This window comes from Rhinopithecus roxellana, chromosome 9 (assembly GCF_007565055.1).
Source record: "Rhinopithecus roxellana isolate Shanxi Qingling chromosome 9, ASM756505v1, whole genome shotgun sequence".
Classification (NCBI taxonomy): Eukaryota; Metazoa; Chordata; class Mammalia; order Primates; family Cercopithecidae; genus Rhinopithecus; species Rhinopithecus roxellana.
In genome coordinates, this window is record NC_044557.1 from 141220328 (window position 1) to 141240838 (window position 20511).

Here is a 20511-nt window from a genome sequence, read left to right on the forward strand (position 1 = left end):
ACATGTAGGTTGGTAAGAGATCTGGAAACCATATATTAGTTGGTTTAAACTAGAACATTTAAGGGGGACACAATAACGTCAAGTATGTGAAGATTTGTCACTTAGATTTTCTGCTTATTGCTATGGTTTGGAAGCCTTGGTATCGCAGGAAAAAGTCACAAAGCAGCAAATTTCAACACACTGGAAGGATGAATTTTCTTATTCTTAGGGCAATCCAATAATGGAACGGGCTGCCCTCCAAAAAACTACGGGCTCCTGCTAGCTCTAGAAATGCCTGAACTTATATTCGGTGGCTGTCTTGGGCAGGAGATTGGTTGGACTGTGCAATCTTAAAAACTTCTCACACTACCCTCTGGTTCCAGGCTTCAGAAGGCAGTGGCATTTCATTCCAGCACCAAGTCCTGAGATCCTGTGCCCTTTTGAAAGCAGAATAAGGACAAAAATATACAGAGTCAGACTTGGTACAGCTGAGATAGGGCAAAACTTCCAAAGACTCTCGTACAAAGAGAGAGACCAAATGGGAAAACAAATAGACAATACAAAAGGCATACAAATGTCTCGATTACTAAATACAGCTTCTTGTTGCAGCTTGCTTTAGCACTTGTGGCCCCTGTCCTAATCCATAATACCTGCTAGCTTGGAATATTTACAACAACCCCTGAGGAACGGCAGTTTCCCAGCACTGCCTGGCTTCTCATTGTGCAATAGGGAGCACATAAAGTCACTGTGCATAAGCGTTTGTACTTTTAGAAATTAGGGGGGAGAAGAGTATCTGCTGTGGACACAACATTTTATTCTTTGTGGAAAGCTCACCAAGTGGTTGCCAATGTATCAAGAGCAATAAATGCCTGTGGAACTGTAATGACCTGGAGAGCACTGCTTTTATCTGAACTCTGTAGTTGGAAGGAAAACCAATCAACCAAATGATACAGAAATAAGACTCCCAAGGGTCACCCTTGACAAGTTTTGTTCCGCAGCACAGGAGCCAGGGCTGAAGTGTGCAATGAAGGTATGGCTGATTGCAGCCTCCAGCCTTTTCCTCCACCCTCTCTCCAATCTGTGCTCACCTCTCCTCCAAATAAAATTGAGTAAATGTTTAGAGAATGTTGGTTTGAAGGGAAGCCAAATTATTAAGCTAGTTAAATGCCTTATGTCTGTGTCAAGCCCTGTTTGCCATAAGCTTCATATAACCTATTACCTTTTTTTCTATTTCCAGTGTCCATGGAAAACACTGGTGAACAAGGTAAGCTAGATTATATTAATGTTATAGATTTTTTAAATAATTTGAAAAAAACAATTGTATTCACTTAGATTTGGTTGGGATTAATAAATTATTCTTTGAGAATGTGAAGACAAGCTAGGGTTAAAGATACCTCATTTCTCTGAAGTTTGCAGATTGAATTCTGTCAGACACTTGGCAAATTCTATCCTGAAATGGCTGTCATTGTGCCAGAGATTCTTAAGGCTTTGAGGTATAGGGATAGCAACAATTTCCTTTCCTAATTTGGACTATTAACTTGTAACTGAGTCACCTACATAATTTATGAAAAATATCGTGGGCTTTAGTCATCTCACACTGATTTAAGTGCCTTATTGAATAATTCAAATTTTTAATGATTCTATAAGTATCACATTCTTTAGAAAAATTAAAAATTGCTATTAAAGTTTTAAAATGCCAAATATGCTATATTTAAATTAGCATATTTTGTTCAGTGATATCTTACAGAATTGTGTATTAATGTATTACCCAGAAGGAATCATTATCACCATATACAAAACTAATATTTAAAATTTGGGCTGGGCACAGTGGCTCACGCCTGTAATGTCAACACTTTGAGAGGCCAAAGTGGGCAGATCATTTGAGGTCAGGAGTTCAAGACCAGCCTGGCCAACATGGTAAAACCCTGTCACTACTTTAAAAAAAAAAAAAAAAGAAAAATACAAAAAGTAGCCAGGTGTGATGGAGCATACCTGTAATCCCAGCCACTCGGGAGGCTGAGGTAGGAAGATTGCTTGAGCCCCAGGGGGCGGAGGTGGCAGTGAGCCACTGCTCTCCAGCCTGGGCGACAGAGTGAGACCCTGTCTCAAAAAAAAGAAGGACAGAAAAGAAAAGAAAATTTTGCATAGTGTTTGAAGACTTTCTAACACCACCCAGAATGTGTTTATATGCATTACTGAAAAAAGTATTCAGAACACTTTTTCTTTTTTTTTTTTTTTTTTTAAAAAAAGGACCAAAATGCATTTATTTAATATACATCACAAGGGTTCAACCGAGGCTTAATTTAAAAGACAAAAACAAAACAAAAATAATACCACAGCTCAAGATACAGAGTCCTATACAGAAATCACAAAAAGGACAGACCATCTAAGGAAAAATTAAGACAACACAAGGACAGGCTGGGCAGCCTGGGTCAGGGCTCCTGGCTGGTGACCTGCTTTGAGTAGGTTTCTTGCAGGTACTTCTTAAAAGCTGTGGGGTTTTTCCAGAGCTCGGCAGCATGCGTATTCAAGGGACTATCAATGTTGGGTTCTCCTAGAAGGCTCTGGATGGAGAGCAGAATGGTCCTGACGTCATATAGGGCAGACCACTTGTCCTTCAGGATGTCCAGGCATATGTTACCCTGGGTGTCCACGTTGGGGTGGTAGCAGGGTGTGAGGAATTTCACCGTGGGCGCATTGTAAGGGTAGCCACTGGGGAACTCTAGTGAGAGCTTATACCTCAGGTCTTCATATACTGTTCCAGCTGCTCCATGGATGGTCCCTACCCATTTGAAAAGGTTGTCTGATTCAGGGAAGGCAGAAATCCCTTTATCGCCAGACATCATGAGGGTCATCAGCTCCTGCTGTAGCCTTTTGCCCACGGGACCCCGGGCGGCGCCCCCGCTCGGCTCGGCTCCTTTACGGGCGGCGGTGACGCTTGTGGCTGCTGGGTCGCGGTTTTGGGAAGCCATCCGGGCGGCGTTGGCAGAGAGACAGGAACTCGGAGAACACGACTGCAACTGCCCAGAACACTTTTTCAAAACAATTGCCCCGTACAATAAATAAGACGCTTGAACTCCCACTGAAGGAAATCTCTTTATCCAGAGGTTCTCCGTTTAAATATGTTATCATTACACCAGCTTTGACTAGAGCCAAGGGAATAAGCAAACAGCTTCTCAAATAGGAACTGCCTTAGTTATCTATGTCATTAAAGCGAAGTTCTTAAAGCCTGAGTGTTTTAACACTTGTTTTTAATGCAATGTTTGCTAATTAAAGTTGCAGGCATAACTGCCTTATTTTTACAAGTTAGAAAAGGTCCTTGTCAGTGATTTTGCCAATAGATGGTCTGTCTACAGATGGGAGGCTTTTATTCATGGGCATAGATCTCATTATGCATTTAGGAATTTTTTTTAAAAACTCTTGGCTTTGGAAATCGTTGAGTTGTGTTTATTCTAGTATGAAGTAAAGGAACTTTCATAATTTATTATAATTGTTAATTTGGTTATTTTAAAACAAGCAGATCGTTTGTGAATACCATAATTTTGGTATGTATTTGCATATTATACTGATAATTATGTTTCTCTCATTTTAGTTGTGTGCCTGATGGCCTATCATCTACTTTTTGGAATGTTTGTCTGGTCATACTGGAAAACTATCTTTACATTACCAATGAATCCTTCAAAAGAAGTAAGTTAAAATATTAACAAAATTATTCTAAAGATAGAAATCAATAATACTGATGTATTATTGAAGAATGAATTTTATTTTTAATGTTGCAAACTTATTGAGTGTAGTGACTTTTTAGATTAAAAAATTAATATGTCTTGATAAATACTTGAATTTTCACTTGGAAATACTATTTTTCACCAGATGAGCACTGCATTTTCTGTATTAAATCTGTTATGAATTCCATTTCCGCTTTACAGTCGTACATCAGGATGGATGGATAGGTACACAAAGATAGATAATAAAATAGAGCTGGAAGGTAGACATAATTCTGTGATAATTATCATATTAAAGGTGTATTAGTTGGTTATTAGCCACCAGAAACAACAATAACAACAAAATAATGGCTTAGTTAGTCTTCTCTGCATTCAAAAAGTCCGTAGCTAGTCCACAGCTTCCAGGTTGTCTTGTTTCTCTGCCACGTGTAGCCTCCATTTCCAAGGTCCCCTCTTGGTCTAAGACGGATGCTGCAGTTCCAACCATCACATCTACATTGTAGCCAGCAGACTAAAGAAAGTAGGAAAGAGGAGAAGTAAATGTCCTTCTCTTCAAGAACACTTTCTAGACATTCCTGATGTCATTTCCGCTTACATTTAGAAGTTAGTTATACGGCCACATCTACCCACACAGAAGATGGGACTGTAGACTTTCTTCTCGACGGCCATGTTAAACATGAAAGAAGAGAAAGATGGTTACTGAGAGACAGCTGGCAATGTCTGCTCCAGAGGGTTTTAAGTAGAGTGATGGATCAAATTTACATATTGAAAAGATCATTCTGTCTGTTTGTGGATGATTCATCCTGGCTAAACATTCTTGGGGCAAAGAATTGTGTCTCACTAATTTTTCTATCCTTGACAGATAGCCCAGTACATTGTTGAATAAAAATATACTTTGCTAATAGTGGTATCGGTGTAGTTTTAGTAAGCCAAGGTAAAAAGAAAAAAAAAAGCATCACTGTAGACAGTTTCCTGAAGCAATCAGTTTGAAATAAAACTTTGGTCAAAAAAAGCCAATAAATAAGCTATTTGGCTTGGGAGAGGATAGTAAAAACCACAGATATTTGCACGGAATTAATGGTATGCCTGGCTTAGAATGCTCTGTCTATCTGTCTATCGCCTGTTTTTCTTCTATTCTCCACTTCTTTTTCTTTCCCAATCTGTTTTTTTTCTTTCCTCCTACCATATTTGCTTCTTTTCCATCATCTCTCTTACCTTCATCCTGTCCTTAGTAGTAGGTTGGAAAAAAAATACTGACTTCTATCATAGGTAATCTCATCCACTCTGGTAGTTTACATACAACCTCCCAAATCTATTTTGAGTTCTAAACTGCCCCTTAAATTTCAAACTTATGTATCCCCCTGCCAAGCATAGCTTCTTAATAATTCCACTGACACCTCAAATACAAAACATCAAAAACAGGAGTCATCACCTTCTCCTTCCCCAGACTGTGACTCATCTCTTGCTTATGTCAGTTAATGGGCAGTTTATCACTGCTCTAATTCTGGGTCTTCATCGTCTCCCTTGTCTGAGACATTGTATTCTTCTCCTGGTAATTTGGTTATTTTAAAACAAGCAGATCGTTTGTGAATACCATAATTTTAGTCTGTATTTGCATATTATAATGATAATTATGTTTCTTTCATTTTAGTTGTGTGCCTGATGGCCTGTCATCTACTTTTTGCCATGTTTGTCTGGTCATACTGGAAAACTATCTTAAGGTTTTCTGTTTACAGCCTTGCCTACCTTTCCTCCCCAGAACCCCGCAAAACTTCAAACAATACCCTGAAGCTGGAGTGGTCCACCTAAAAACCGATGTACCGCCTTCCCTGTACTGCTTGTGTCTATTACGATTCTACATATCCCGCAGGGGAAGGCTCAGTCGCTCCTGCCTAGCAATAGCAGCTCATGTCTCAATTTCTGACTTTCCACTTTCTACTCTAGTAGTTCTTAACTGCACATAGTTTCCTGTGTACAACATGGCGTTATTTCCTTTCCAAAGTATTCTTACCCCTTTCTCACTGAAATAATATATATATATTTTTCCATTCCTACTGGCAGCTCCTTCTTGGTCTCCTTTGCTGGTTCCTCTTCAGCTCCTAGACTGCCAAAGCATGGGAGTGTTCCAGAGCTTAATCCCTGGACCTCTTTTCTTATATACCTGCATTTATTCCCTTGTGGATTTCATTTATTTCTATGGCTTACTGTGTCACCCCAGTACTGCAGCTCTCAGATTAATATATTAGCCTGGTGCTTGCTAATAAACGCCTGACACATTTCCAGCTACCTATTTTGACATCTAATAGAAATTTCAGGGTCAACAAAACTGAAAACAAACTTCTCATTTCTCGTTTAATTTCCCAGTTCTCCTAGTCCTAAAGTTTTCTTATCTCAGTAATGACGATTTCGCTCTTCTGTTCAGGCCTGAAACATTGGTGTCACCCTTGGCTATGTTTTTTCTCTCAGACGCCACATCTAGTCAATCAGAAAATTCTATACCGTCACCCTCAGAGTATGGCCACAGTGTGAACTCGTGTCCCGCACTACTCCCTGCTCCCACCCTGGTCCAAGCCACCGTCTTCTCTTGTTTATTCATTTGCAGTAGCCTCTTAACAGGTTTTTGTTTTTGTTTTTGTTTTTTGGCCTCCTCTTGTGTATTTTCAACACAGTAGCCAAAGTAATCCTTTCAAAAGACAAGGCAAATCTCTCACTTTTTTGATGTCTTTTTACAAATGATACCTTATCATTGAGGCTATCTGTGATGACTCAGCATAGAATAGCAATCCCCCAACCCCCGGTATTCCCTGCACCTTACCTTCCTGGATTTTTCTCCATACCATTTACCATCATGCAACACGCTCCATATTTATTTGTTGAATACTTTTAAAAATACACCATCACTAGAATGTAAGTTCCATGAGGGCGTGAAATTTATCTTTGTTCACTGCTTCATCACCGGGGCCTAAAGCAGTGTCTGACCTGTAGAAGGTACTCAGGAGATATTTTTTAAGTGACTGAAAGTGGGGAAGAAGTTATGCATACAGAGGCAGGTTTATTTTTATGGCTTTGGCAGGAAGTTGAAGTGACTTCTAACTTCTCTCTAACATTATATATGACGTCATTGGCTAACAATGAAGAGGTAAGTGGGTTAATTAAGGGTTGGGAGAGTAGAGAAGGTTTGAAATAGTGGATTGGACAGAGTGTCAAAAGGAAATGAAACAGAAACACGCAAGAAAGAACACAGCATTGAAGGAGCAGTCAAAATTGATGACAGTGACATTATAACAGTATCAGGCTTTGTTGCATGATTTTTCTACAAAAGATATACCTTGTTCATACAACTGTGTGAGATAGATATTATTTTTTACTATTTTACAGATGGAGCCATTGGCTTTGAGCATGAAATAATTATCTTAAGGTATCTAGTGCTACTGTGTGGGAGAGCTAAGTTTCAAACAAAAGTCCTTTCAACCCTTAGGGACACTTTCTTTTCACTACACTATGCTCTAGTATGGAGAGTAAGCACAATGGGGTGGGAGTGCCCAGAACTTCAGTTGCAGCAGGGGGGAAAATATAGCAAAAATTTTTGTACATATTATTTAATATTTTGATTTTTAAAGTTTTGTATATGAGGTACACAAGATGGTAGCTGATAAAGTATATGCCAATACACGAACCTGGGAGGAGGAGGTTGCAGTGAGCTGAGGTCGCACCATTGCACTCCAGCCTGGGCGACAGATCGAGACTCCATCTCAAAAAAAAAAAAAAAAAAAAAAAAAGAAAAAGAAAAAAAAGAATATATACCAATAAATACTCATCTGTTAGCAGTGTGATCTCACGTAATTTTTTAATTTTTTGCAGTTAAGGGAACATGATCAAAAGAGTTTGGAGACTACTGTTAGGAAGAAAGAGCCCTTGTTTGGTGGTTAAGAACCTTAGAATATTCCCTTTATAAAATGCAAGGTCTTGGGCTATTCTTTTAATTGATCAGCTGTTAGAGACCTCTCACTTGTAAAATGAGGATCCTGAACTTAGAACATGTGAATTAAAATTTGCCCTTTTCATAGCAAGATTGTTAAAGTGATAATAGTTTTTCATTGGTAAGGGGTTCTCCATATAAAAGTAATATAACTGCACTAAATTATATTGTGAAAATAGAAACTAGGCAAAAAGAAAAAAAAGAGAACAAGCCATTACACCAATTCAAGCACTTTACATTCTAAATTTCTTTGTAGTTAAAAAAAAAAATCGTGAGTACCTAATAGGTATATATATTTATGGGTTACATGAGGTATTTTGATACAGGCATGCAGTGTGTAATAATCACATCAGGGTAAATGGGGTATCGATCACCACAAGCATTTATATTTTGTGTTACAACAAATCCCATTTTACTCAGTTATTTTAAAAAGTACAATTAAATTATTATTGACTGTAGCCACCCTATTGTGCTATCAAATACGAGGTCTTATTCATTCTTTTTTTTCTTTTCTTTTCTTTTTTTTGAGATGGAGTTTCACTCTGTCACCCAGGCTGGAGTGCAGGGGCACAATCTCAGCTCACTGCAACCTCCGCCTTCCGGTTTCAAGCAATTCTCTTGCCTCAGCCTCCCGAGTAGCTGGGATTACAGGTGTGTGCCACCACGCCTGGCTAATTTTTGTTATATTTAGTATTTTAGTAGAGACGAAGTTTCACCATGTTGGCTAGGCTGGTCTCAAACTCCTGACCTTGTGATCTGCCCACCTCGGCCTCCCAAAGTGCTAGGATTACTGACGTGAACCATGGCGCCTGGCCCTAATTTTTGTATTTTTAATAGAGATGGGATTTCGCCATGTTGGCCAGGCTGGTCTCGAACTCCTGACGTCAAATGATCCGCTGGCCTCGACCTCCCAGAGTGCTGGGATTACAGGTGTGAGCCACTGTGCCCAGCCTTATTCATTCTTTCTAACTTTTTTGGTTTTGGTACCATTAACCATCTCCACTTCTGTCCCAGTTCCTCACTACCCTTCCCAGCCTCTGGTTGCCATCCTTTTATTCTGTATCTCTGTGAGTTTAGTTGTTTTTATTTTTAGCTCCCACAAATAAGTGAGAACATGTTAAGTTTGTATTTCTCTGCCCTGCTTATTTTACTTAACATAATGACCTCGAGTTCCATTCATGTTGTTGCAAATGATGGGATGTCATTCTTTTTTTGTGACTGAATATATTCCATTGTGTAAGTAAACACCACATTTTCATTATCCATTCATCCATTGATGGACACTGAGGTTCCTTTCAAATCTTGGCTATTGGGAATAGTGCTACAATAAACATGAGTGTGCAGATTGTCTCTTAACATACTTGTTTCCTTTCTTTTAGGTTTATACTAACAGTAGGATTGCTGGGTCATATGGTAGCTCTATTTTTGGCTTTTTGAGAAACCCATTGTTGTAGTTCTAATTTACGTTGCCGCCAACAGTATACAAGGGTTCCCTTTTCTCCACTACCTCACCAGCGTTTGTTATTGCCTTTATTTTATTTTATTATTATTTTTTGAGACAAGGTCTTGCTCTGTTGTCCAGGCTGGAGTGCAGTGCTGCAATCACAGCTCACTGCAGCTTTGACTTCCTGGGTTCGAGCAATAGTCCCGCCTCAGCCCCCTAAGTAGCTGTGACTATAGGCATGTATCACCATGCCTATCTAATTTTTTTTTTATTTATTTTTTGTAGAGACGAGATTTTGGTATGTTGCCTAGGCTGGCCTCAAACTCCTGGGCTCAAATGATCCTCCTGCCTTGGCCTCCCAAAGTGCTGCGATTATACGCATGAGCCGTTGCACCTCCCCTTTGCCTGTCTTTTGGATAAAAGCTGTTTTAACTGGAGTGCGATATCTCATTGTAGTTTTGATTTACATTTCTCTGATGGCCATGGATGTTGAGCATATTTTCATATTACCTGTTTGCCCTCTGTGTGTCTTCTTTTGAGAAATGTCTATTCAGATCTTTTGCTCATTTGTAAATTGGGCTGTTAGATTTTGTCCTATAGGGTTGTTTGAGCTCCTTATACATTCTGGATATTAATCCTTTATCAGATGGGGAGTTGACAAGTATTTTCTCCCATTCTGTGGGTTGTCTTTTCACTTGGTTGATTGTTTCCTTTGCTGTACAAAAGCCTTTTAACTTGATGCGATCCCATTTGTCCACTTTTGCTTTGGTTGCCCTTGCTTGTGGGATATGACTCAAGAAATCCTTGCCCACACCAATGCTTTGGAGAGTTTCCCCAATATTTTCTTTTACTGGTTGCATAATTTGAGGTCTTAGATTTAAGTCTTTAATCCATTTTGATTTTTGTGTAGGGCAAGAGAGATGGCTCTCATTTCATTCTTCTGCGTGTGGAGATCGAGTTTCCCCAGCGGCGCTTATTGAGGAGACTGCCTTTTGTATGTTCTTGGCACCTTTGTTGAAAATGAGTTTACTGTAGATGTGTGAATTTGTTTCTGGGTTCTCTCTTTTTTTCCATTGGTCTATGTATGCCAATACCATGCTATTTTGGTTACTCTGTACAAATGCTAGTCTTATGCCAGTACCATGCTATTTAGGTTACTCCCCTACACTAAACTCTGTAGTGTAATTTGAAGTCAGGTAATGTGATCTTCCAGTTTTGTTCTTTTTACTGAGGATAGTTTGGGCTGTTCTGGGTCTTTTGTGATTCCATATAAATTTTAGTATTTCTCCTCCTTGGGAAGGCTTTCCAGGTTAGGTGTTGTGATCTAAGCTGTATCTGCATTAGGAGGTACCCCAGTCCCAGTAATACTGTGGTTCTTACAGACTGGTAGATGTGTACTGGCTTGGTGGTCTTGGAGAAGATTTGGAAGAATTCTCTGGATTACCAGGCGGAGACTCTTGTTCTTCTGCCTTACATTCTTTTAAATAAACAGAGCCTCACTCTCTCTGTGCTGAGCTGCCGGGAGCTGGTGGAGGGGTGACATGGCACCTCTGTGGCCATCATCCCTGGGACTGTGCTCAGTCAGACCCAAAGTCAGAATAGCATTGGGTCTCACCCAAGGCCCGCTGTGTGCACTACCTGGCTCCTCCATCTATGTTCGCTCAAGGCTGAAGGGCTCTGCCGTCAGTAGGTGGCATTTAGGCTTGTGTCCTTCCCTTCAGGGTGGAGAGTTTCCTCAGGCCCTGGGCGGGTCCAGAGCTGCTATCAGTGATACAGGTACTGCAGTCAAAAACCTTTCTAGTTTTATTTTGATATTCAGAGTGTACCTGTTCCCATTTTTTAAATTTAATAGTCCATCAGTGGCTTATTAATATTTTTTATTATTCTTTAAGTTCTGGGGTACATGTGCCGAACATGGAGGTTTGTTACATAGGTATACATGTGCCATGGTAGTTTGTTGCACCCATCAACCCATCGTCTACATTAGGTATTTATCGTAGTTCTATCCCTCTCCTAGGCCCCCACCCACTGACAGGCCCTGGTGTGTGATGTTCCCCTCCCTGTGTCCATGTGTTCTCATTGTTAACTCCCGCTTACGAGTGAGAACATGTGGTGTTTGGTTTTCTGTTCCTGTCTTAGTTTGCTGAAAATGATGGTTTCCAGCTTCATCCATGTCCCTGCAAAGGACATTAACTCATCCTTTTTTATGGCTGCATAGTATTCCATGGTATGTATGTGCCACATATTCTTTATCCAGTCTATTATTGATGGGCCTGTGGGTTGGTTCCGAGTCTTTGCTATTGTGAATAGTGCTGCAGTAAACATACGTGTGCATCTGTCTTTATAGTAGATTATTTCACTGACATATCACTTTTTAAAAGTTTTTTAAATTGTAAAATATTTTATGCATATTACTGCATATATACAAAAACATATATATAATGCACTTCTTAAAGATTAATCAAGTGAAAACACGTAAGCAGTCACTGAGCCGGTATGTCAAACACTGTTCACATTTTCCATCTCTGCTGTGTGTCTCTCAGCTGTTTCCCTTTATTCCTCAAAACGTAACAACTATCCTGCATTTTCTATTCCTTTCTCTTTATAGTTTTATCACATGTATATGTATCTCTAAACAACAATGTATATGTTCTTTAGCTTGCTGATTTTAAAATTAGATGAATGGAATCATTGTATATATGTTCTGGAAGATTGTTTAATGTTGTTCATTATATTGAGGTTCTTTGCTTTGCTATACACAACTACAGTTTATTAACTGTTAAATGCTGGTACTATTCCATTATTTGGATATATCATACCCCAGTTTATCCATCATCCTTTTGATGGACATTTGTGTTTAGTTTTTTTATATTTCAAACAGTGATACTGAGATTTTTCTTGTACATGTCTCCTGACGCACATTTATAGAAATTTATACAGGTGTGTGTGTGTCTGTGTGTAAGATATATATTTATATGTATATTATTAAACAGGAGCCCAAATTTTATTTTTCTCAAATATTTTAAAATTAGCTGGACCAAATTGTCAGTATAAGAAGTAAAATAAATAATTAGACCCTTTAGAAGTGCTGTGGGAGATTTCATGTAAGGATTACCACTAAGTTAAAACTCACTTAAATAAGAAAATATGCTTAATGGATTTTCTACATTTGTTCTTAATGATCGAAACGAAAAATTTCTTCATTGAGTTTTATTTATTCGTGGGGCCATTTTATCTACCAGTATAACTAATATTTTGTTGGAACTCTGCGGTTTATAAGCATTTTTATGTACTCTGTTCCTTTTGAGTTACACAGAAACCAGAGGAAGTAGGCATAATGGTGTTATGATTACTAGTATACCCTTTTCTAGATGCATAAGTGAATGACCTGTAAGGTGAACAGACTTGCCCAGATTTCAAACTCTACTGTCTCTTTGAATGTACAATATACCATTAATATTTTATAAATACCCTTTTCCGGGTATGGTACAGAAGACCAATATGTTATTTCTTTGAAAATACTGATTAAAATTTAAATGTATTCCACAGTTCCATCTCTCTTATGCAGAGAAAGAATTGTTGGAGAGAGAGCCAAGAGGAGAAGCCCATCAGGAAGTTCTTAGGCGAGCAGCCAAGGATCTTCCCATCTATACCAGGACCATGTCTGGAGGTAAATGTCAATAATGGGTGCTTTGCATACCAATAATGGTATGCAAATAACATCATTAAGGTGACTGTAAGAAAATGTGTTTATATACTTGAAATGGTAAAACACTCATTTCAGAATACTGTGTTATTTCTTGCACTGCTGTTAAATCTTTCCTGCATGATTCCATAAAACAGAATGGAAACCTGAATAACACTGTGGCAAAAAGATATCTCAAGGAAATCAGAGCTGACTTTAATCCTGTTCTGCCTACTTAGTTATGACTCAGTGAAGATGTGAGAACTGCTGAAATCTTGATTTATAGTAGTACTCATGTTTAAGGTTTTAATTGTAGACTTTCCTATACATATTTAATTTAAGGCAGCAGTATCTGTAATGAATATAAAATGAATACTTTTACAAGTATTTTTTCATAAATTTAGAACAGTCATATAGAAGATGTAAAATTTCATTTAGGTATTGGTATAATTTTTTATCTCTCTTTAAAATTTTCTTAATGCAATAAATTAATAAATCTCTTGCTTGGGACATACTTGACGGTAATTTGACAACTATCCAATTAAACAATTGTCTTACAACTGAAGTCCATGGACTAGTGATGCTTACCCACCAAGACTTGCCCAGAACTTCTGTGGCTTCAGACCTGTGCTGCCCATCATGGTAGCTGCTAGCCCCATGTGGCTTTTGAGCACTTAAAATATGGCCAGTTCAAATTGAGATGTGCTCTAAGTATAAAATACACACTGGTTTGAAAGACTTACTGTGAAAAAAATATATAAAATATCTCATTAATGGACAGACACAGTGGCTTGTGCCTATAATCCCAGCAACTCCGGAGCCTGAGGTGGAGGATTGCTTGAGCCCAGGAGTTAGAAGTTGCAATGAGCTGTGATTGCACCACTGCACTGCTGCCTGGTGACAGAGTGAGACCCTGTCCCTAAAAAATAAAATAAATAAAAAATGTATAAAAGAAAGAAAGAATGAAAGAAAAACTCATTAAGATTTGTGACTGTGTGTGGTGACTCATACACCTGTAATCCCAGCACTTTGGGAGGCTGAGGCAGGTGGATCACCTGAGGTCAGGAGTTCAAGACCAGCCTGACCAACATGGTGAAACCCCATCTCTACTAAAAATACAAAAAAATTAGCTTGGGCATGGTGGTGCACACCTGTAGTCCCAGCTACTCAGCTCAGGAGGCTGAGGTGGGAGAATTGCTTGAACCCAGGAGGCGGAGGCTGCAGTGAGCTGAGATGACACCGCTACACTCCAGCATGGGCGACAGTGAGACTCCATCTCAAAAAAAAAAAGATTTTTATATTACTTATATTTGTTTCTGACTCACTTACTATAACTACTGATAATTGAAAAAACATCAGAAAAATTTCCTTAGGAGATTCTCTGTTCTTGTTAAACCTCCAGAGAACTGTGGCTGTAGGCAAGTCATTCCATTTTTGTGTTTAAACACCATCAGATATCTTATTTTTTACCAGATTTAAATTGTATATGCTTTTTAAAATTTAAATTTGAAGAGATGATAAAAGCCATTTAATTGTATATTCAATTCAGTGTTAACTCTGAGAGTAAGTGGAGCTTTTTGTCCCTAGCCATCCGATACTGTGACAGATGCCAACTTATAAAACCAGATCGCTGCCATCACTGCTCCGTCTGTGATAAGTAAGAGAACCTTTAACTTCTAAAATATCTACATGCTGGTGGTCTTTTTCTTCATTATGTTTCTTTTCTCACTGTTTTCCTGATTATCTTCTCCATATTCTTGCTTCTCAGCCCTTGATTTCGGAAATACAGTTGGGATAACCCACTGGCATTCGTGCCAGTGAGGCCTGAGGCCACAGTCAAGTGTCAGTGTGCCCTCAGATTCACGGTGCCCTGAAGTATGTGATTTTTAGCAGTTCTGACTTGGCTAGTTCAATTTAGGAAATACTTCTATGAGTGTTTTCCATTTTTGAAAAGATAACTCAGTTGACTTCATGACAGTCAGACATTGTTATATATTTAATATACTCCAAGAACAGTATGACTTGGCGTCAGGATTGATATTGAAGGAGAAGTTTTATCCAGACTTTCTGTAAATCCGTTGCAGTTTTGTTCTTTCTTTAGCATAAGATAGTTGTATATTGGCCGGGCGCGGTGGCTCAAGCCTGTAATCCCAGCACTTTGGGAGGCCGAGACGGGCGGATCACGAGGTCAGGAGATCGAGACCATCCTGGCTAACACGGTGAAACCCCGTCTCTACTAAAAATACAAAAAAATAGCCGGGCGAGGTGGCGGGCGCCTGTAGTCCCAGCTACTCCGGAGGCTGAGGCAGGAGAATGGCATAAACCCGGGAGGCGGAGCTTGCAGTGAGCTGAGATCCGGCCACTGCACTCCAGCCCGGGCGACAGAGCAAGACTCCGTCTCAAAAAAAAAAAAAAAAAAAAAAAAAAAAAGATAGTTGTATATTAATACATTATATTGTTTTTAGAAAATGAGTTGCTTTGCATCTTAAGCATGTATATTTCAAATTCAAGTTACCTTATTATAAGAATTGGCTATAGTGTTTATTTTAGATGAGAACTTCTGCTATTATCCAATTTTTAGATAAGTAAATAATTTTGCAATATTTTGCTTGCCACAGCTCTTTGAACTAACCATAATTTATATTTTTATGATGTAATATGATTAAAATTTCATAGGGTATTGGATTTTGTGTTTTGCTTTGTTTTTTAGATGTATTTTGAAGATGGATCATCATTGCCCATGGTGAGTTGACTGTATATTTAAACAAGTTTGTGTCCCTTATAAATGTTAATAAATTGAATCACCCATGTAAATCTTTTCACAAATGAAATATTACTGGAGTTGACATAGCAGGAGCTTTCAGATTTAGTTTCTGATATTTTTTTGATTAGCTTAAAAGAGCCTTTATTTAGGGCAGTTTCCATGAAATACTTTTAAAACCAGTAGGTTAACAATATAAAAGTTAATATCACGTGTTAGCTCAGAACAAAGGATTTTCTTTGTATGCATGTGCATAAACATAGAGATTCCAGAATACTCCACAGAAATATACACAAAGATGTACATGTAAATTATACATAGTACCTCACTGGAAGGTTTTTATAAAGAATTAAGTCATCTAAAGCTTTTTAACAATTTATTTTACACAAAACTTGACATTAAGGAGTAGAATACCAACTACACAGATATACAAATGCACACATACATTTAAACAAGATTTTCCACATAGAATTCATTAATATTTGCTAATATTTCTCAGTCATGAAATTAGGTAATTTAATAGAGGATTATTTGAAAGATCTGATTAGTAAGGTTAATTTTCCTTCCTTTTCCTGTAATTTTTTATCTCAGTGTACACATGTCTTTGATAGTCATGCCCAGGTTGCTGGCCAGGTTGGATTTGGGCATGAGTAATACTTACTCTTCAAGCCTTCTTTCAGGGATGGCTCTGCAGAAAGGTAGACATGCCCACAAGTCCACAGTAGGTATAGGGTGAAATATATGTAGGGAACAGTTCTCTTAGCAGCAGGAAAGATTCCCAGGGGAATGTAGGGATTATGGTATCCTGTATCTTTCACCATTGTACCTCTTTGTTTTCTCCAAGTCAATTTTCTCCTTTAAAGTGTTCAGGCTAGTCAATCTATACGAGAATGGCATTCTTCTTACAGGTCTCAATTAATAACCCCACTTTGTTTATTTATAATAAATAAACCCCACTAACTGATACTTGCATTCATTCTTTTGCACCCGCCCCCCCGCCCACTTTTCTGTTTTTTTTTTTTTCTTCCAACAAGTGTTCCCCCTCCCACCATGTCTTTAATTAGACGCATTCTTCTTCTTCTTCTTCTTCTTCTTTTTTTTTAAATACAGAGTCTCGCTCTGTCGCCCAGGCCAGAGTGCAGTGGCGCGATCTCGGTTCACTGCAACCTCCGCCTCCTAGGTTCAAGCGATTCTCCTGCCTCAGCCTCCCGAGTAGCCAGATTACAGGCGCCCACCACCTCCCCTGGCTAATTTTTGTATTTTTGGTAGAGATGGTTTCACCATATTGGCCAGGCTAGTCTCGAACTCTTGACCTTATGATCCGCCCACCTTGGCTTCCCAAAGTGCTGGGATTACAGGCACGAGCCACCATGCCCGGCCAACGTCTTCTTCATTCTCCTTACATTCATTTGTTGACTTCCCCTGCAGTTGCTGTCAATGCCGCACCTGTATCCCCATGACTCACCTGTTGAGTTCATGGCATCTGTGGTGAACAGCTCCCGTACCTGCTGGCAGCTCCCCATTCAGGCACCTGTGTTTCTTTTCTTCTCTGCCTGAGGGGTCTCTTCTACCTGGGTTCATACCTCTAGGAGCAACCCTCAACCAGTGACAGCCTGGCCAGTAAAAAATGCTTTATCCTTCCTGTCTCAAATGAACTGTATCCAAGTTCTGGTCTCAGGGTCTGCTTTGGGGTAAACCCGTATTAAGCACCCTCCTTTCTGGATAACTGTATACTCCAGATATATTCAGCAGAGTGGTAGTCATCAGAGGCATAGCGTTGATTTTGATGTTTCTTACCTTTATAAGGGATTGTGATGACAAGGAATGGAGAGGCGGGAAAAACTTAGGTCAGTACATACCTGTAAAGCTTCCCATGCCCATGCTGTACTCATAAAATTACAAAAAGAGAAAATAATAATTTACCGTTACAGTAATCTTGCTAAATGAACAGTTAATTTGGCCTCATGAGAAACTTACAATTTGATAGCCTTTCCAGTTTCACAGGTCCTGTTAAATAAGTGAAGGAGAACAACAGAAATGAGACCCTAGTGTTTTTAAAAATAGGTTCACGTGGCATACTGCACACCACCTGCTGTTGCTCCACCCTTAGCTGGCAGTGTGGGAAGGTGAATGGACTGACTGCCGTACCTTTTAACCCCATATCGTCGTCCCTTTCCCCATCACTTCCCTTGCTGCATCCACTGTCCCCGCCACGGTTGTAGCTCTGGGTACTCCCTTGCAGAAAGCAGCAGCCATGTTGACTTGTGAAGGATTTGCTGCCAAGGGCCTAATACTCACTTGGTGCCAGCTGAGTGGAGCAGCCATTGTATGTAATTTTAAAATTTCAAATTAAAATTTTAAGTATAAAAGTCTATAGCTAATAACATGCTTTTGGTTCCAAATTCAAAAATAAAACAGGTGGCCATGTTCTTTCCAGTCCCTCTCCCACCTTCTTCCACTACACACAGAGAACCAGGGTCGTTAATGTCATGGCACTTTTCAGATTTCAATGTATGTGTGCGTAGCCTACCAACCCCCTCTTTTTTTTTTTTTTTTTTTTTTAGTACAAGTGACTACATTATTGATTGAATCTGTTTCTTTTTATTTTCTTCACTTAATATATTCTGGAAATATTTCTATATGAATACATAAAAAATCTTTTTCTACATGCTTTATGTGATTGTATTCGTCTAATGACAGTCACTTATAGTACTTTTAGGATGTTTTCAGACCCAGGCGTAGCCTTTCTTTTTTTTTTTTTTTTTTTTTTGAGACGGAGTCTTACTGTGTCGCTCAGGCTGGAGCGCAGTGGCATGATCTTGGCTCACTGCAAGCTCCGCCTCCTGAGTTCACGCCATTCTTCTGCCTCAGCCTCCAACTAGCTGGGACTACAGGCGTCCACCACCACGCCTGGCTGTTTTGTTTTGTGTTTTTGGGTTTCACTGTGTTGGCCAGGGTGGTCTTGATCTCCTGACCTCGTGATCTGCCCGCCTCGGCCTCACAAAGTGCTGGGATTACAGGCGTGATCCACCACGCCCGGCCGGGGCAGCCTTTTTATACAGGTGTTTTAAACAGGTCTTTTGACCTTAATATCTGTCAGCTTTGAACATTTGACACATTAGATCAATAATACATCTCCATTTTGCAATGATTTCTCAGTCTCTGCTCTGGCCACTGAAAATTACCCACCAGAATTCCAGGGATCAATCTCATACTTGTGTTTTAACTAAAACAGATTCCATAGTATTTGCTTTATTGGATTTTCTATCAAAGTATTTTTTCCTTTAGTGTAATTTTAGTTAATTATTTATATCATATTAATAATGCTTGCCAAAGGTTAAGTAACACAAAAACAAATTATTTGAGCTTCAATTTATTGAGTGCCAATTATGTTCTAGAGGCCATATGTATAATCTGTAATACTTTAAACAGTGACAGAAAGAAGTAGAAATTATTTGTCTCATTTTATTTTATCTTTTTTTTTTTTTTTGAGATGGAGTCTCGCTCTGTCTCCTAGGCTGGAGTGCAGTGGCGCCATCTTGGCTCACTGCAAGCTCCGCCTCCTGGGTATTTGTCTCATTTTACGGGGGAAAAAAAATGAGGCTCAGAAAAGAGAAAGAGTGGGCTCAAAGTTTCATAGGAAATTTTTTTTTCTTACTTCAAAGGGCACACTCCTTCCAATGTATTATGTTCTTTTTCCAATTTAAAGTCAGAAAGCAATTGCCTGGAAACAGGACCAACAGCTGTGTTTTACACTGAACTTAATGTAAGAAGGATATTTACTTAGAACGCATTTTGTTTCTCCATGTGAAGTCATTCCTTTTCTAGATGGAGAAATAGATTCAGAATAAGTCTTCTTCCTTTTCAAATTGAGTCTATAAAGCAATAGGCAGTTAAAATGTCTAGCCAAAAGTTGTCTGTTACGAAGACAGTAAGGTATTATTCAAAATAAATATCACTATATTTCTTCTAGTTTTATATATATATATATTCACACACATATACACACACATACACACACGTACTCTACGTATATACATATTAAACTCTAAAATACATGGTCTTTATTTACTGACCTCCTGTGTCCCTAGCTCTAATATGACAAATTGTACCATCCTCTTAAGCAAAGCTAAATTAGTTGTTATAAAATCTGTGATCAAAATCATTTTCTTTCTATAAAAATACTCTATTATTTAATGCAAAAGCTACTTCTTCTATTCCTTCAGGAAGAGAAACAATCTTTTCTGTCCCTTCCAGGCTCTTCCTAGTCCACAAGTCATTATTTACGCCTATGTTGTCCAAAGTCTTTTTTTTTTTTTTTGTGATGGAATTTCACTCTGTCACCCAGGCTGGAGTGCAATGGTGAAAACTTGGCTCACTGCAACCTCTGCTTCCTGAGTTCAAGCAGTTCTTCTACCTCAGCCTCCCGAGTAGCTGGGATTACAGACGTGCACCACCATGCCCAGCTAGTTTTTGTATTTTTATTTTATTTTATTATTTAATTTTTGACATGGAGTTTTGCTTGTCACCCAGGCTGGAGTGCGGTGGCGTTATCTCAGCCTCCTGGGTTCAAGCACTTTTCCTGCCTCTGCCTCCCAAGTAGCTGGAACTACAAGCACACGCCACCATGCCTGGCTAATTTTTTGTATTTTTAGTAGAGACAGAGTTTCACCAAGACCATGCCAGACTGGTCTTGAACTGGTGACCTCAGGTGATCTGCCTGCCTCAACCTCCCAAAGTGCTGGGATTACAGGTGTGAGCCACCACGCCCACCCATGTTGTCTAAAGTGTTAAAGCACCCCAGCTTTTGCCTACGCATTCTTTCCCCTTGAAACCAACATAAGTATGCAAAGGGAATATCCTGTATCCTTTTGAGACAGGATACAATTAGACTAGACTAATTGTTTACAATATTATTTCCTGCCAGATTCCATTCAAACA

At 39.0% G+C, this 20511-nt stretch overlaps 2 protein-coding genes across 2 annotated transcripts in view; one reads left to right on the top strand and one right to left on the bottom strand.

Annotated features, from left to right (window-relative positions):
* Positions 1 to 20511, top strand: part of ZDHHC2 (zinc finger DHHC-type palmitoyltransferase 2) — a 69826-nt gene that overhangs the window by 26444 nt on the left and 22871 nt on the right. The window contains exons 2-6 of the mRNA XM_010374469.2: positions 1217 to 1243; positions 3572 to 3666; positions 12674 to 12794; positions 14397 to 14466; positions 15520 to 15552. Coding sequence (XP_010372771.1) covers positions 1217 to 1243; positions 3572 to 3666; positions 12674 to 12794; positions 14397 to 14466; positions 15520 to 15552 — 346 coding nt within the window. The remainder of the gene's footprint in view (positions 1 to 1216; positions 1244 to 3571; positions 3667 to 12673; positions 12795 to 14396; positions 14467 to 15519; positions 15553 to 20511) is intronic.
* Positions 2210 to 2999, bottom strand: LOC104671069 (ubiquitin-conjugating enzyme E2 C). The gene has a single exon (XM_010374468.2). It carries the CDS (start codon positions 2949 to 2951, stop codon positions 2412 to 2414), a length of 540 nt encoding a protein of 179 aa, XP_010372770.1. The 5' UTR covers positions 2952 to 2999; the 3' UTR covers positions 2210 to 2411.